At 35.1% G+C, this 19,137-nt stretch overlaps 1 protein-coding gene and 1 long non-coding RNA gene across 2 annotated transcripts; both read right to left on the bottom strand.

The window, feature by feature from the left end:
• Positions 1-5,957: 5,957 nt before the first annotated feature.
• Positions 5,958-10,468, bottom strand: LOC128546116 (polyunsaturated fatty acid 5-lipoxygenase-like). Its single transcript, XM_053525780.1, has 3 exons — positions 10,462-10,468; positions 9,169-9,439; positions 5,958-8,257 (listed from the first exon to the last, which is right to left on the bottom strand). The coding sequence occupies exons 1-3, from the start codon at positions 10,466-10,468 to the stop codon at positions 6,907-6,909; spliced, it is 1,629 nt and encodes a 542-aa protein (XP_053381755.1). The 3' UTR covers positions 5,958-6,906.
• A 727-nt stretch (positions 10,469-11,195) lies between these two features.
• On the bottom strand, positions 11,196-15,536 carry LOC123541320 (uncharacterized). The gene is made up of 3 exons (XR_008367767.1): positions 15,297-15,536; positions 12,053-12,252; positions 11,196-11,606 (listed from the first exon to the last, which is right to left on the bottom strand). It is a non-coding gene; the product is annotated as an uncharacterized LOC123541320 (long non-coding RNA).
• Positions 15,537-19,137: the final 3,601 nt, after the last annotated feature.

Here is a 19,137-nt window from a genome sequence, read left to right as displayed (position 1 = left end):
TATGTTAATTGCAAGACAATAATATAATAAACTAGGATATAATGGCATATACAGGTTTGCAAGGTGCTTAGACATTACGTGCGATGTTCATCATTCATTCATGCATTTCAAAAATATAAGAAGTCTTCCTTCACCATAAGTTTAACGTTACTATTACAAAGAATTACTAATGTTGGTCACAGACCTATAAATACAAAGGTTAGACAAAGGTCAGATTTATATAAGAGAAGTGTGAGTTTGTGTTTGATCTGAAATAGAAAAGTGACTGCATTGGTATAGTTAATCATTTATAAAAAAAGAAACATTCGTCTTGAATAACTTGATGAAATAATAATGTTTATTTTTTGGTCTCGTTTGGAAACATGTGGAGGAATGTCACACAAAACAGACAGTGATGTCGTCCAGCTATCAAAAAGGTAGCAGAAACCGCAAGACTCGACAGAAAAGTTATGTGCGTAATTTTGTACATAGCTGACTATGTTCTGCAAAATGTAGTACGTACATTTACAAAACTGTATGCGAAATCAGTTATCACAGTAACTTAATTTACAAGGTTTAACATGATTTAAGAAAGTATTTAAAATATTTGATAATAAGCATATTTAATCTGGCCACAAGAATGTGTTGCGAAATTACTCGTTTACCTCCCTTCAGTAACAAAACGCCATCTGTCGAACGACTCAGCGTTCCAAACATTTTACAAACAACAGAGTAATTAACCTGCAAGTATTATTGTTTTCTGATTTTAGTAGTTTCGTAAGGCCCTACACTTTAATTTTTATAAAAATGATATTCAAAACTATTCTGTAGGTCAAACAGGAATTGCATTGATAGACGCTCATTGATAATATAGCATTGTAGACGAGGGAAGCACGTTTGACACATAGACGCTCAGTCAGTAAGTATGGTTTTATTACCCAACGGAAATAAAAGACACTTGACAGAGGGAGCCACTTGTAACCAGTAGAGGGAGCCATATTCATAAAGTATTAATACACTGAAATGATGAGGGAACTCGTGGCAATCCAGGATGCGGAGCAGTCTCAACAGGTAGTATATTCTGTGACTTTGAAGTTGAACCTATGGACCTATACAAGCTAGATGTTCTTTCTAAGGGAGTCTGGCCACCCAGAGAGGATAGACGTGTACATGGTAGACGAAAAACCAGGTCACAGTTGAACAGCCATCATCGTGGTATGAGGCAGATCTTTTAAGAGTTACAGCTCCTTCGAAGGATCTTGTTCAGCTGCAACACATTGGCATAGGAATATTACACACACTAGAACTTCACTAATTGTAGAACGTATTGAAAATATGGTGTAGCTACTTTAAGTAGTAGTTATTGTTCGAGGAATAGGTCTGCATTGTGTTTATAGACCTTTGAGGGATATGTGAACCGAGCGAGCGTAGCGAGCGAGGTTTTCAAATCTCCTCACAGGTCTATAAACACAATGCAGACCTATTCCGAGAATGATAACTGACTTACCTACATGCTTCTTTGTTTTACAAAGTCCAGATGGGTTTCGGATTTGAAGAACGTTTGTAACGTGTATGTATGATAAAATAATAATTAGAAGAAAAAACAAGACAATATGTGTCACAATGTATTTAATACTATTGATATAACATAATGCCTAACGTGCTACGAACCTGTAAAAATATCTGTCAGCAATTAGGACATGACATTTTGTATTGCATGAAAAATCCGTGCACATTTGTTAAAGCCCTGCTCCCGTCCTACCTTTTAACTTTGAATTGTCACTGAAAAAGCATGAAAATCCTGATTATGAACAGTGCCACCTGTCAAAATAGAGTCTATTTTATATTAAATTCTATATAAAATACCTGTGGTTTTGCGTGCAGAAGTGTGGCACGTGGCCGTTAACTGCTACCTATTGTAATCATGGGTTGCATACACACAATAGAATTTGAATAGCCGCGGAGCAGATCTTTAACCTTTAGCATGCTAGATAAATTGACGTCTGCTGGAAATGTCGTCTGCTAAAATTGTAAAGTTCATTCAATTTGCTCCAAAATTGGAAGAAATATTGTTAGACTAGCAAACAGCTTGGAACCTGATCAGACGCCAATTTAATCGGCGTCTGATTTGGTTCCAAGCTGTTTGCAAAGGCTGTTAAATACGCCTGCAGCAGGCTAAGGGTTAAATAGTCTTCCTCTGAGATCATCAATGTGTGTCTAGTCAATCAGTCAGAATTTGACGCGAATGGTATTTTATGGTGTTTTTTTTATAATTATTTTTAAAAAAAAACGTTTATTAGCTCTTTAATTTGACACTTAAATTAACATTGCCGTTTAAAAAATATTGATATAGATTTATCGTTACATTATCACAAGAATGCGTATCATAATATACCCTGATTTAGCACACGCCATAAAGACACAACGAAATGTGCTAAAAACTGCGCGGACAGCATCGAGAAGATATAAAAAGCTTCAGGTTTTTTTTAACAATGAAAGTAATGAGTACAACTAATTAACATTAAATTTGTAGTTAAAGACCTCCGTTTTGATTGACATGGCAACGATTTGTCAATGAATAAATGTTATATAGTTTAATGTCGTTTTGTTTCTCCACACCTAATTCACGTGTAGAAATTGTCATATACTCGTGGATGTCAATACAAGTATAGAATCAATGCTTGTACAGTGCAAAATATCAAATAATACTTAAAGGAATAAAAATGCCAAATGTTAGTTCGATATGAATTAAAGACATTTAGCAAATTTAGAACATTTTTCAGAAAACAAGAAATGCACTTTAACAAGTTTCCCATCAATTTCCAGTACCTAAAAACTGCCTTTAAATTATGTTTAAACTGTCAGTCTTATTTCAGACACGTTCGGAATGTATCAAGATAATTTAGCTTGGTGGTTTTCAATAATACAACTTAGTTACTTATGTTCCATGTTAATTGTACAGAAAATCGTCCAATTCCATTAGCAGACTATCCATTAACTTGGAGCAAATGTGTGTAGTTTGTAGTTTTTTTTCAATTATATCATTGTCAATACTTTTTATGTAAAATAAGGTCCTGTTTCATGAAGCATTCTCTGCTTTGGCGGAAGAGTATGCCCGCTTTAACTTTCTGACAAACATCAAGACCTGCTTAGAATTGAATGTTAAAACTTTACAATAACGTCATGTTTAGATCAATTTACAAGATATGTAAAATTGGTCGAATTTTCTTTTTTACTTAAAACGTACTTTTTGAAACAATTGATACTATATTTACGGAGTCAATCACGCGTTCACCTTAAATGTCGCGAACGGACTTCTCATGATTCTCTTGCATTGTTTCGGTCGCTTACGCAAAACTTTAAATTTAATCACTGACAAGAACGTGTGTCGACAATTTGGCTCAGTGGTTAGAGCACTAGACTAGCATCGGAGTGATTCGGGTTCGATTCCCAAGACAGGCACTTGAGATTTTTATGTAGACAGTAGAAATAAGACAGGTCTGGAAATTCTTATAAACTTCATAAGCGGTCTATAAGGTGTTTATAGACCTCATGGGAACAAGGAAGCCGGTAGGTAAATACAATTGAAAGATACAGGCCACAGAACCAGAATTAAAGCGTATCATATTTTGCATATATATTTATCTAAGTATTGCATATATATATTTCTAAATTGATTTGATGTTACAATAATGATTGCAGGTAGCTGTGTGGACAAAGCTTTTAGCTGTCAATCTCAAGGTTGTTGGTTAGGGTCTTACGTCAGGCTAAATCATCTTTTTTCAAGGTTTTATATGGAAACCTACCACTAACCTGATCAAATTATCGTGATTTTGATGGTTCATTTATTGAAAGTTATCAAAACGTTGTAGAAAAAGTTGGATAAAGATTGTTTTAAATGTAGGCCTATCTATGATAAAAATACACATTGCTTGTCACCTGCGCAACGGTTACAAGAGAAACAATTAAAATTCATGAAATGTTATACATAGAATAATGTGGGAATGAAAGCAGTCTTGATAACATTACATTATTTAAAAAAGAAAAAAGAAAAAAAAAAAAAAGAGATCTAAGGTGGTTTCGAACCCGTGGTAACATGGTTGGTAATTAGATACCTTACCACTACACCACCGTTTCTTCAGTTATCTGTATAGGTTATTTTGTAATAAAGATATTTTCAGAATACAAATATTCCGTAAACGAACGAAAACGTTCAAAATCTTGGCGAAGATTAATGAGTGTCAGGTCAATACTTAAGGACAATACGTATGTAAAAAGGTTATTATCTCTGCATCGGGAAAAAATGCACATGCTCATTAGCGGAAGAATACTGCGCTTCTAAAGACGCGCAATATTTCCTCTGCAGACCTCGTGCACATATCCCGATACAAAGCTAATAAACTTTAAATATATAATATTTCTATGGGCTTCTTTGCATCTTTTATTGGCTACCAATAATTCGTAAATTGTTAGAAGTTAGAACAATAATTAGACAAATATCGCTATTTAGGTTCGGACACCGAAAATTGATTTACGGAGATATACGTACGGAATATTCATGAGTGTCAGGTCAATACCTACGGACAATATCTAAACGTACACATGTAAATGTAAATATTATGAATTTAATCAATAATCTGAATAAGATTGAACATACTGAACAAAATAAAAGAATTAATGCAACGACACACATTGAATTACGTCACGCAGCCGACATGAAATGCAGGTGTCAGTGTAAGGAAAAAAATAATGTAATACATAGTAAATAAAAACACAATTTTAAAAGCTAAGATTTAACAGTCTGCATATATAAGACATAAAAATGTTTGTTTCCGGTATCCCGACCTACCCTACATTTTTGGCCCGACCCTAAATGTTTTCTATGGTCTTTGAGAATTATTTTACAGCAAAATTTATGTTAACATGGTCAGTGATGTTAGAAATCAACTTACTGATGCTCTAAAGGCATGTCCCTCTTATTTGAATTCATATTTTGACATCAATAAAAATCCGAAAAGTCTTTTTTAGCATGTTACCGAAGACTATGAATTTTTAGGCCTTATGATATTTTTGATTCATCAAAAAGAAGTGGACTCGTAATGACGCCCGGTAATTCCCGTATGGTTACGTTTTCTCCGTATGTGATTTTGGCATTCTTCGATTGTTTGGGAAACTACTGCTCTTGTGAGCTACATGTACGGCCGGAGATTGCCGGAGATTGCCGAAAACTCAAACGAAGATACAAAATCTCATGGAAATGCTGATTGTCATAACACGTGCACCACTTTAATGACCAAAGTACCGTTGATTAGCCTGCTCAATCTGCAAACGATGAATCAAAACACTAAAAGTACGCCAGGACGGTAACTCTTATTTATACCACAGATATAAATTTCAGAAACGTATGACTCTTTTTAATTTCTATCACATCACTTCTCATGGGATTTGTATTATGGTTATTGAATCTAGCAAATACATGCTACTATGATCGCTCTCATCTCTTTTAATTATCAAACGTAATCAACAGAACAGAGAAATGATGCATGTATCTGCAATTAGTAAGTGGAATATTTGATACTATTATGTAGAAGAGCGCTTATGCATGAATCGGGGCTGTGCTCGTCTATGTCGACATGCGTTGATGCAGGGGTGTTATGCCACAAAATAATTACACAAAAAAGGTGCTCAACTTAGATTTATTTGTCGAGTTTCCATACTGGCATGTATGAAAATATTGTTGAATGTTAGATTTTCTTTCAATCGTCTACTCACAAAAAAGAGTTAGTTATAAACCATATAATTCTTATGGGTTTTTTTCTACTTGTCTCATACAGAGGCATGAATGTCTATCTATTATTCAACAGTCATGAACCATTTATCATTTTCTCAGATTCATTTTAAGGGGTTGTATTATATATTTCAAACAAACAGAGTTATTACCTGTTTTTCAATATACATTAACAAGAAATATTTGAAACTCTCAATCGAAAAAGTTTATTGTTATACCAGATTTATATAGCGCCCTTTTCATGATCAATTTCACGTTCAAAGGCGCTTTACATAGTTCAATGCAGCCACACAGGGCGCATAATTCATCCTCTACTAGTACAAACACAGAGCGATCTGACCAGAGGGACAGAGTGAGACAAAGCCCCCACGACAGAGAGATCAGAAATCAGATACAGGCTTGTCCGGCTAACTTAGCCTAGCTCGTTACGAATAGACAGCCTGGTTCTTTAACGTGCCCAGTGTATAGCACTGATACACGCAAGGATTGCCTGGGTTCCTGACCAGTACACCTCTAGTTGGGTGGGAAACACTGAAAAGCGTTTCTGAAAATTCCCGAGTAGCTGCCGGGGATCGAACCCCCGACCTCAGGATTGGAAAGCCAGTGCGCAAACCACTGAGCTTTCCGTCCACCCTAAGTTTATACTTAGGCTTAATAGCGGTTCGTTCATTTTGCTAATTTCAAGGATACAAAAACCAAAATAAGATTGATTACAGAATAAGAAAACGTACACAATTACATAGCTCTGAAAAAAGAGGTTTGCCTTTAATAAAGGTAATTAACATGATATAGACAAAAAAGAAAGTTTTCTGAAAAGAACCGTTAATGTAGACCAAACAAAAGTGAATGGAATGGAAACGTATCAATTTAATGTTTAAGTATAAAATATGTTTTGTATTAGATCTGTAGTCTGTAGTCTTAGTCTGTACACGAAATGATATATTATTGAATGTATTAAAGCATTCAAACCTCACGCATTCCCGACAATAACATAATGCAACGCTATGATACACTTAGACAACATAAATAGTTTATATTTGGTCTTCATAATACTGAGTTTAAGAATAAAACTTTCTTGACTTCAAAGTTTTTTTCTAAAATGGTATATGAACTGAAATATCAATTATGATATTGCAAATTTAAATACTTATAGAGTTTGGCACAGCACTTGGATTCAAACAGGTATATTTCTCATGACGTCTTTCCTTATTGCTTCTGATGTTTGCCTCGGCTATCTTCTTCAGATCTGACCGAAATTCAGCAACTACTTTGAGCGCCTCTTTATCGGTGATATATTCCACCTCAAAATCACCTAGCTTATTCATCCCTTGCGTACTTAATACTCTCGTTATGATCATAGTGTTGTACATTGTTTCTTCATCTGGTAGGCTTCTCAGTAATTGTCCGTCATCTATATGTTCTTTGTTGTGTGGCGGATGTCCTCGGAGGCTTGCCGGATAGTTTGGTGGAAATGCGTACTCCTCGTATTGGCGAAAGTTAACTGCTGCATGCTGTACACTGCATGTAAAAATTATATTCGTCAGAATGCGATATACATGGTCTTTGGTGGTGAACTTGCCATCTACTCCGTAGACACCTAGAATGCCAAGCCCTTGCTCTTCTGTCGGCGTTTCCAGTTCTTTTCTCCAATTTTGAAGCTCATAATCTTCTTTGACATCACCATCTGACCTGTAATAGAGGTCAAGGTACTTTCTTACATAGGAATGAATACATTCATACAGTTTCAAGGCGTCGTCACGGTAGTAGTAATGCGGCAGCAAGTTTGGATTATCTGGATCATAAACTCCTCGTGTTTTCAGATCAGATAGCAGGTCCCCTTCTATATCCATTCGCCAGTTCCTGTTTTTGTGTTTTATTAACTCTTCCATGCCATCTGAACCTAGAGTAAGAACTTTGTCTACGTAACCATTTCGATCTAAGAGTAGTGGAATGCCAACATGGTTAATAGCCAAAAGGTAAAGAAAGTGTGGCATCAGCAGTTTATAAATTGGGTGACTCTTGTGCATTTGTCTATGGGTACAGACGACAATACCTGTCATCTTTAAATGAGTGAAACCAAGGTGGGTAACTGACTGATGGTAATTTGCATCGGCTACGTTAAACCACATTTTCGCCAAAATCCACGTGTTCATAGGATCGCTTGGTAGAAAAACAGGATTGTCATCACCAGGCTTTTGAAAGAGCTGAATGGCAACAGGAACTAGATTTCCATCATATCGCTGATAAAACAACGCAATAGGAGCGGTTATAACGTATCCTTCTTTCGGATCTACTTTCTCTAGTATCTTATAGTCAATTACAAAAATTCTTTTCTCCTGTAGAGCTTGGGAAAGTGACATATTTTCTAGGAAAGGCTTCAACATATGATCATCCACTGCAAGATTTTCTGGAATCTTTGTACAAAGACGTATGACGTTAGGGTTTACACCCATAAGACGCTGCATTCCGAACAGTACATCATCTCGCCACCTGAAAATATGATCAATCAGGAATAAATTGTTAATCTGTCTGTTGGTGACAGGAAATAGTAGCCTGATATATCCTTTCACCAGTAAGCAGTGTGATACTAATAATAACCCAAATCAATTCTAATTGCAGGATTCCAGTCTGCATTGTTAGTAGCTTTGATAATTTACTTTACAAAACATGTTGAATAAACAATTGCTGGTTTAAAATCAATGCTATTGCATTTAGCCAATATTATTTTATGACCACCATTCATTTGGTTGTCTAATAACGGTTTTTTCAGCAAAGACTGATTCAGCAAGACTGAAGTATAGAGTAGTCGGCAAGATTATTTACTTTACTTTATTTTGTTTGGTTTAAAGTCGCACGCACATCATTATAGGTCATATGGCAACTTTCCGGCTTTGAAGAGGCGGAGGAAGACCACAGTTGCCCCTCCGTGCATTATTTCATCATGAGCGGGCATTTGGGTAGAACCACAGACCTTCCGTAAGCCAGCTGGATGGTTTCCTCACATGATCGAAAAGAGAAGGATTTGGTTTCTAAGCATTTTCTAAATTCAGAAAGTATGGAAGTAAGAGATACTCGACTAGATAAAATCGTTGCACAGTTTGTTGTTGACATATTCGATCAAGCCTGACATGGATTTCCTGAACGGCGTATACCCCGTATCCTGTCACCAATTAGCAGTGTTACTAATGATTTCTCAAAGTATTTGACAAATTTTACATTTTAAACTATTTGATCCCATAATAACGTAAGCAATATGAATGAAAGAGAACAACTACATGTATATCTTTATGATGGTCTTTATGGTCAGTACTTATAAGCTAATACTTTATATTTTCATTATCAATAAAACAAAAATAAGAAACAAAGTTCAAAAGTTTTACAACTAGGTTAAAATTGCCAACCTGTTTAGATTGGATGGTTCGGGAAACACATTTAACACTCGGTGAAAAACATTTTTCATATCTTCGATGTCATGAAATTCACCATAAATGAGTTCTTCGAACGTAGCATCAGCTGTTAATGCCACTATCTTGGCCTCAAGGTCGAATTCATAACTGAAGGAGAAGGTTTCCTCTAGAGGTAACTGTTTCACTAATGGTGGACATCCCGGAAGTGGTTCTTCAGTCAGCTCATAAAGTTCCCTCATATGTTGGAGATCAAGCTTTCTGTCTTCTTCAATACAAACAAACTCTATTTCTAATACATTAGAAACACGCGAAAGGTTTACCACACTTTCTGTGATATAATAGAAACACGTGAAAATGTGACCACCATTTCTTTAAATAAAATTGGAACAGATCACTTTTGTTAGAAGCGAAGAAGTAAAGTTAAAGATGCAATCTACTTGTTCCGGTTCTCAACAAGAGAATGCGATCTTGATAGGTTTTGTATGATTATTTAAATTAAATAGCCTCAAAATGATACTGTCGTTTCTTTCATTTTGCATGATAACTCGGTACTTTCCGAAATATACTTACTATCAAATTTTCGGCATGTAATTATATGATATTACACTTATGAAAAGTAAGTGTTATAGTCTTACAAAATGTAATACCTTTTTGAGAAACTGATGCGGATTGTGGTAAGACGTGGTCATCAGCGAAAAATGTATAAATGCGGCCGCCTCTGATGTTTGTAAAAACTGGAATAACCGTTCCTTCGCCAGTGATCTCATTTGTTACATTAAACCTGTCGATATTCCAACCGGTCTCACCAACAGATTCGTCTCCGCGCACATACACGCCATTGATATTCTGAAACTGTATAGAAAAAAAACAAGGAAAATACCCAACAGGGAAAGCCTCGAAAACTCTAACAGGGAAACTGTAACATGAACAGAATTAAAAATGTACAACACTGACTATACTACTGAAATTCATACATGTTTATACTGAACCTTATTCTTAAAGTTGAAAAAAAAAAAGAGATTAACATCGGATGACCTTCATGATCTTAAAGGATCAGAAGTCATAATATGATAACATTAAATAAATGTTTCTCACCCGATATTTTTGGCCCCACGCGGCACTTAAAGACTACTGTTATGAAGTTTAATGATGTCAATAAAATAGTAATAACAATAATAATAATGGTCGAAACCCCATTTTATTCGCAAATGTCGCACCTAAAACGCGGAGACTGACAACAGGTACATAGCATATTGAAAACATACTCATCTGTTTCAAATGTAGTACCTGTCATTCTTTCTTAAACTTGCCCATTGCAGAGAAATTACGCGTATTCTTCGACGTAACATTTTTTTTTCTTCCAGATCCAAACCCAAATAACACCCGATTAATACGATAACAGGTATTGTAATATGACTGGTCATTGACAAGCATATACCATCAAAACGTTATGATGTTCCCGTCAGGTCGACGTGATATTTAGCGCAATGTATGCATCTAGAAAGCGCTTTCAGGTTTGATCGAATATTTTACTTACTTGTACGTTAAAAACAAAATGTCACATTGCACATCTGTCTTAATTAATTTACACATATACTTAGCTCTTTAATCTTGTTAGCCCAAACTGAACTCTTCCGCAAGACTTATTACCGTTTCCGGTCTTAGTGTGTATAAACAAAGGCGCGTGACGATCTACCATTTGGCGCCATGCATACGCGATAGACACAGGTCTGTCATGTTGATCTAAATGTTACAACAAAGACATATCAGAATCGAAAACATTTATAGCAAAACCGTGTTTTAACACTATTTATACCTGCGGGCGGTTTTACGTCGTTCGAAAAATATTTCAATCGGGCTACGCCCTCGTGAAATTCTAACCCCCGACATATAACCCATCGTGCATAAATAGTGTTAAAATACTACTTTGTAAAAACTTATTTCTTAATTGACTCCTTTGATAAGGTGTGTGAAACGTTTCAACTAAGTTTGAAATCGTAAATGTGCATTTTGGGATTAAAAAGCAGAATAAAGGCGTACCATTGCATGACTTCAATACAATATTTTAAGGGTACTTTCTATCGTCTTTTTAAGACTTATTGTCAAATTGTGAATGTGGTATGATAACATTTGACATTTAATGGTATTTTTATTCGTGATGAAGTATCAGAGATAAACTCTTAGGTACGATAATAGGACACGTTAAAAACGAATACAGATGTGTGCAGGTATAAACGTTGTTAATGATCTTACCGATTGACTTTTTACTTTAAAAATGTGTTTGTAACATCTTATAAACTTTTCTGGAAATTCATCAGCGGCTAACTCAACCTCTTTGCCAATACTGCCATCTTCTCCAACAAGTTTAATATGGATTGTACCCACGTGAAATTCACATGGTTTGTCGGCGGATTCAACGGCAATAGTGTAGTCTTTAAATAGAGAATTTAGTCCAAAATTTTGAATATGGTACATTTGTTCTCCATTCTTAGAACTATACCTCTGGTTTAGTAGGGTTTCAGAAATTGTTGTGATACTTGACTATTTTTCAGTTATATACAATATGAAGACCAGAGAAATTGAATACGTAATAATATGTCAATAGACGCTTTATAAAGACCTTTATGTTATATTAAATTGGATACACTTTCTTTACTTTATATAAGTTGAATAAACTATAAAGAGATAAACCATTCTTAAAGGCATTACCTAAATATTCTTGAAGAACAGTGGCAATGATAAATAAAAAAAGTAGCTGAAACCTGTTATTGCTAATATCAGACAGTTTACTCTCCGTATCCGATTACCATTCTACTTTGATTATATGAAATGAAAGGTTTGAATTGGAGAGAAGCTCAAATTCACAAAATATACTTACATGTGTAAGTAAAGAATGACTCCCATAACGACTTTATAGCCCCGTGAATTAGAAGCAGGAATAACCCAAATGTCAAAGTGTACAGAAAATTGGTTAAGTCCATGCTGTCTTTCCAGAATAAATGTTAACATACCATGTACGGATTATAAGACAACCTTTTGCAGTAAGTGAAGCAAGATAAGGGTTTCGTCTTGCAATATCTAAAATAAAAACAATAATACAGCTGTTTCATGTCTGCAAAAATATTCTCTTCAGGGACCAAAATGCAAGTATTGTCAACAACAGGTTCACAGACTGAGTGCAATTTTATTGTACGATAATATAAAAAATATAAAAATCTGTTTCATTTAAATTTAAAAAACGCTCCTGTATACTTTGCATGGTAAAATAAATTTTGTGATTTTATCAAGAAAGGAACTTTGATTTAATAATAAATATTTACTTTGAACCGTTAAATATGATTTGATATTCTACAGAAGAAGATAATATTGACCTAAGTGAGGAGTTAATGTAGGCATTGTAACTGAAAATACAAACTTCAAGCAGGAGCTATCTATATTAGATGTATGTAAAGTTAACTGCATCAGAATACGAGGACTGAAAAAACTATTAAAATATCATTTCCTGGAAAAGAGTTATTTGAGCTGTAAAAAATAATCCCGGATGAAATATTTGGAAAAAATGGAGACAACTCCGCAAAGACTTTATGATAGGCTTAGGTGACAATTGACCTAGTACCTCATGCCAACTACCCGGTTTTACCTCTAATCATGAATAAAGAATGCATACTTAGCAACCTGAATACAAAACTATGTAAAGATCAAATAATTGATTGCCCTGGGGAAAGTAGGACGTTTTTGTGATGAACTTTGTCAACAAACAGACGATTTTTAAAAAAAAGTCAAAACCCACAGAATTTCACAAGGTGAAATATGTTGAAAAGGCTACTGCTGGAAAGAGAATAATCTCAACTACCCATACATATGCGTCAAAGTATGGGAAAAAATATCTAGAAATATGAAAAAATCAAAGAAATTTATTTCAAGACTATTAAATGCATAACTATGTAATCATACATGGCATTTATCATAGATAGGTTACTTTTCCTTTGCACTGATATAACACTGACAGGATTAGGATTAAGAAACGGTGTTCATTCAACAATTTCACTATATAATTAGTGTGTTTCCCTTGCGTAAAGAAGGCTTAGGGTAAATCTCTAGGTAATTTAATTTGCCAATTTGGTATCGCTTAGAAAATTATGTCGCAATTTTCTGTGCTTATGCCGTGGCCATTAGTCCGTAAAGGTGTACTGATAAAAAATGTACAAACAAAAGGCTTTATAAAGCTTGAGCAATGTACAAAAACCGTTTTTTTGGGGTTTTTTTATACGTTTTAAGTTAGAGATGCAACTTACACTTAAACACTTTTGAATACCTGTTTTATAGACATAATTTAGTTCCTGGATAGTGTAAATGATATTTAGTGGAAACTACCTGTTTATACGTATCAACTGCATCACAGTTTATTTTTAGCTTTGAGTTTAGTAAGTAAGTCATTAATAAGATAAATATTGCATTTAATTTATCACGGTTAAAACGTTCAAATGATGTATTTCATGCTATTAAAAGCAGTTGTACTTATGCCAAGTAGGTTCAGGCTGAACCTTTTTAGGTAAAACTGTGAAAAAAACTGTGCTTCTGTAAGACTTTAGTAGTGAAGTGTGAATTAGGAGAAAATTTGAACAGTCTGTCAACATTTACTTTGAACGACTTCCTTTACTGAACGTCTTTTTTAAAATGGAATCGAATTTTGACTTGGTTGTGCGAACGATGAAGTTTGGGTGCAATACAACTATAGGGCTTTAACGTCTTCTTAACTTCTTTATAAAACTATACTAAATCTGCTTGAGTACTTTCACTCCTTAATTTAATAGGAATTTACTCAAAAAAATGATGGAATGCAACACAATGTGGCTGGAGGAATCACTCGGAGTAATACTTTAAAACGTGAAAACCATGTCTGTAACCACTAAGGGCAAAAGAATGCAACTCGTCATTCTATTTTGTAATTTAACACAATAAAATGATACCTATAGAAATTGATATTATATTGGTAATTACGCTCCTTTACCAGCGTTGAGTACCCACTACCCTTACGTCACACCGCTGCTCGATAACAGTAAAACTGTGACATTTAGTTAAGCCAATGAAAATACACCAATATCCGAAAAACCTTAACACCAATTTTCATAAGTCGATACTATAACGTGTCTAAAATATCTAAAAATAGACGGGTATTTTCCCGTCAAATCTGAAAACAACAGCATCGCTTGCTGATAAAAATTTCGAAAATCTTGCAAAAGGAGATTGTTATAATACTCAACCGATGCGTGGGAGAGTAATTGGTTGTACGAAACACAACTAAAATATCTCATATTCACGAAAAGGTCTAGTTTTACAAGTATTAATATATAAAAAAGGAGATAACCCATTAAAGTAATTAAAAGATAATTAAAAAATAGTCATTGATTAGGCGATTTTATATTGACTGCTCGTATTTGTAGATACCATTTATCAAGGTCAATATGGAATCACCTAACTATAATCATTACGGTATTTTCTCGACAATCTCAATATTTCGAAATATACAAAAGCGTATGAACAATGTATGCATGAATATTAAACTTTCATTAAGATTTCATATCTGGTTATGTAATTTTTTTGTTTTTCATGTAACGTGTGATGTACATTTATATCAGCTTGCATAATTATATACACATTGTATGCACTCAGTATGCATATATGTAACTTCAACAGTAACTGTTTTAGTTTAGTTTATACATAATTTATTTTAGGTCGATTGCGAAGGAAGTTCTACAACTTATATATTACTCTCGACACCTCATTCCTGATGGAATCCATCGCCACGAGAGTATGAGAGAAGAGGCCAGTTTCTGCCTTTTTAATGCTGAGCGGCAAGCAAGAGAGCCACTGGTACCATTTTTCACGTCTTTGGTATGACGCGGCCGGGTATCGAACCCACGACCTCCCGCACTCGAAGCGGACGCTCTACCACTAGGCTATCGAGGCGGTTTTCAACAGTTTTACAATACTCAGAGATGTTTCGTGAAGTACTTCGTGAAGTATCGATAAATGATGAATATATCTCACTGTATTGTTTTTCAAATACAACTTGAGATAATGAGAATACATGGCACTGACTACAGGTACAGAAAACTTACTTGCGTAAATTTCTAAAATAATATTTCCATCACTGAATCGCCGAATGAGATTTTATACCAATAAAGAAGCCTGAAAAGAAAAATGTTAAACCTGGTAAACAGAAAACAAATGTTAAACTATAGCAAGCTTCGTATCAAAAAACAATAATGCAAAAAATAAACCATTTACGCAGAACGCCAAGCAATTTTATATTGTTATTTTTTTGTATTTAACAAAGAAGTTGGTAATTTAAAGAAATATCCGGGATAAATCTTTTCATAGAAGAGAAAAAAAAAATTTCATGGACGAAAATGAGGAAAAAAGAAACTTAAAACTTGCAGCTATTGTAAAAATGTATGATCTTATGTAAACTGTAACTAATTCATATTTTTCTTTGTAGTTAACAAGGAAGTTGATACTTTAAAGAAATATCGTGGACTCCGCTTTTTATTGTTTTACGTTGAATAATTACAATGTTATGAAGATGAATATACGCTGAAACATTTGTGCCGTGCCATAAGAAAACCAACATAGTGGGTTTGCGACCAGCATGGATCCAGACCAGCCTGCGCACAGTCTGGTCAGGGTCCATGTTGTTCGCTAACAGTTTCTCTAATTGCAATAGGATCTGATAGCGAACAGCATGGATCCTGACCAGACTATGTTGGTTTTCCCATGGCGTGGCTCATAATTCCAAAAGTAGGTAGGTAAATAAATAAATGAATGTACGTATATGTGTAGTTGTGAAAGAAAGGATACATACATATATATAATTTTAAGAACTGATTTAAAACTTTATCGATCTTAAGCCAAATGGCCATAATTGACCAAACACCTCCTACCAATCAAACAAATAAAATTTATAGATCGATAAGCGATCAACCAGTTATTGCATTGAAATCGACGCACATCTCCAGACGGTGATAATGTAAATATTACCATCCGACATAACGATCTCGTCACCGATAATAACAGCTAATCAACTCCTTTCGAAAATGAATATATATGCAAGTAAAATTTATTAAAATGGTGAAAAGGTGTCAGTGGGGACCAAAACCTAAGTAAAGTCTGGAGAAGTGTCTTCGCTGGATTAAGTTTTGTGTACGTCCTCACAGACAATTGAAAATAAAAAAAAATCTATGGAAACTACTACATGTATGTACGTACAAAGATATGAATAAATTAAGCTTTTGCCTACTTCACATTTGACCCGGGCGCCGTGCGATAAAATAGTATGTGGCTACGGGCTACGGTGTTTGTGTTTACATTATATAAGAGCATCGTGACATTTTTTTTCAGGTTCTATGGGGAAGGCCGGGAGAAGTCCGTACGTAAATCGTGCAATTCCAGTGCAGTTGCCGTGCAGTTACCCGCAAGCAATCCACGGAAATCGTACGTGCTGAAGATTACCAATATAATAACCATTTGAAAAATGCTTTGCCCGTATCAAGGCCGCTGTAGGGTTGCCGCGCGATAATTGCTCAATGTCCGTGCGATTTCACTGAGTACTGCAAGGGCAACAAGCATCACAATCGTGGCAGCAGTGCTACGGTCGTGTGAAGGACACAGATGTATAAAATCTACGTGCGATTTCGTTTTGGAAAGTTGTGCGTTGGCTGCACGATCAACGCGTTGCCTCCTAACAACGCCAGTGCGGAGATTGTGCACCTGTGACACGTCTACTGGCTATGGGCTTGCGATTTATTCAAATTTGTATAACTTTCCGCTAAGCAAAATCGTAGAGGCTGCAGAGCCCGTGAATCCGTACGAAAAATCGCACTGCCGTCACCTACTTCCAAACGGAGGCTGCACAGAATGGACGTGCAGTCTACGGGCTCCGCAGACACATCACAGGCTAAATTTGAACTAGACATTTATTGGTTTCTTTCTAAGCCGCTATACTTCTTACTGGGCATTAACATAATAGGAAAATATACAGAGAAACTGCCAAACTGTTCAAGTAGAAAAACTATCAACCAAAAATTCTACATTATTCGTGCACTAGCTCTTCAGTTACCTCGATCAACATGTCTGTGGAAAGGCGCCGGTGATGTAAATTCTTTTTAGACTGGGAGACGGGGCATAATTACTAATAGAGTACTAGTCGAGAAAATGCTAAGAAAATGTCAAACTGAATGATAAACAATTATTTTTGCGATAACAAAACAGGCATTAACTTGTTAGTGATTTATTAAAAAAGAGCACAACATTTTCAGCATTACATCATCAGTTAATGTCATCATTTAACCCTCTTCCGTCTTCTTTTGACTTCTGAATATAGACGCTTTGATAGCCAATTCCGTCTCAGAATGTCGAAAATCTTGACACTATTAATGTAAGACTCCTTACGGTTCTTTCTCGCTTTCAGTCTTTATCTTAAAGACACATAGTACGGCAATCTCTTGAGTAATATCGCATAAAGCAGCAGCAGTCTGAATGTCGGAGGTTAAATCTTTTGTGGTACCAGGTGACCTGTAGGCGGAGCCTGGCATATGGTCAATGCTATAGTTAAGCCATAGGACACTGTATAAAAGCGTCCAATATAGTTTAAGTTTCATATTTACTACATTTAGTATTATTATATATTTCTTTCACATGTTAAATTTGTTTCTCATGTTAAAATACACAACATGGGGGTAATATCACGACAGCTAATAAACTGTAATAGTGACCAGAATACCACATTGTATAGTGCTGTCTCGCTGGAATATCACCCTGTAAACAGGAGTTATGAAACCCCACTCATAGAACTATCATTTTAATGCTGTACGCCAAGCAAGGAAGCTTCTAATACATTTTTTTTTCAAGTCAGTGGTATGACGCGGCCAGGTCGTGAACCCGCGACCTCCCTTACCAGAAGCGAGCGCTGTACTACGTCGCTACCTACCGAGGCAGTAAAATAGAAGTACGTAAAATATGTTCTATATTATAACAAAAATAAACTGTTATATATGTTTCAAATAACTAAGGCCTACGAGTGGTTTTTCGTCTCATTTGTCACGGTACAGATTTCAGATGAACAGGAATTGCATTATTGGTCGTTAGCCCAAGTGGTTACATATTCAAGCGTTATATTCATTTAAAATCTTAGGTAAAATTATGCCGATCCTTTTTTGAGAAGTAAAGAGCCAGCCATCATGCGGCAATTTGACGTCGTAAATGACATCAAAATGGTCGCTCATCTTTTCGCGCGTCAGTCGTTGTTTATCGCTGCACAAACAACGTTTGATGTAACTATTTGTCCAACTGACAAAGCGAGCAATATTAGAATATTATATGCAATATTCAAAACTTTACATGTATATAGTTTTAAACAATGAATCTGCAATAGTTATGGTAAATTGATATAAAGAAACCCTCTAGTTGGTGTTTTGGCAACTGACCACTCTAAGGCGGAGCGCCGTTGTCATTTTTAATGTGTTTGTTTTGATCCCGTTTTATTTTTATTTTTTTGACTTTGTCTTTTTAGTACATTTGTGAATGTATCAAAATTACATATACTCATACATATATCGGAAATTGTTGTAAAGTATTTTTAGTGCTGTTACGTACATTACCTGTTGAAAAAATATACATTTTAGGAGAAATGCGGTTTTACAAAAGCAAACATTTTTTTCACCTTTAACATTGTTATTATTCTTTGAATTAACAATAATAAGAAATAAAAGAAAACAAGTTAGATAAAGGTTACACCAGATCATTCGTACATTTGTTAGTATACTCATGTAAAATAGTTTCAACATTTAAACGTTTTTCCTCCTTTTCTTCCACGAAAAAGACTAATCAGGTGGTTAATCTTTAGATACAGGTACGTATCAAATTCAAATGCAACATGTATAACACTGTGTTATATAATGTACT

The sequence above is a fragment of the Mercenaria mercenaria genome, chromosome 16 (genome assembly GCF_021730395.1).
Source record: "Mercenaria mercenaria strain notata chromosome 16, MADL_Memer_1, whole genome shotgun sequence".
NCBI classification, from domain to species: Eukaryota; Metazoa; Mollusca; class Bivalvia; order Venerida; family Veneridae; genus Mercenaria; species Mercenaria mercenaria.
The sequence above is the reverse complement of the archived record's forward strand: the minus strand, read 5'-3'. Positions and strand labels throughout refer to the sequence as shown.

Excerpts from the sequence above, each read along its gene's own strand:
- LOC128546116 (XM_053525780.1), bottom strand. Across the intron at positions 8,258-9,168 it reads GAACCATCCAATCTAAACAG|GTGGCGAGATGATGTACTGT; the intron begins GTTGGCAATTTT and ends TCATATTTTCAG.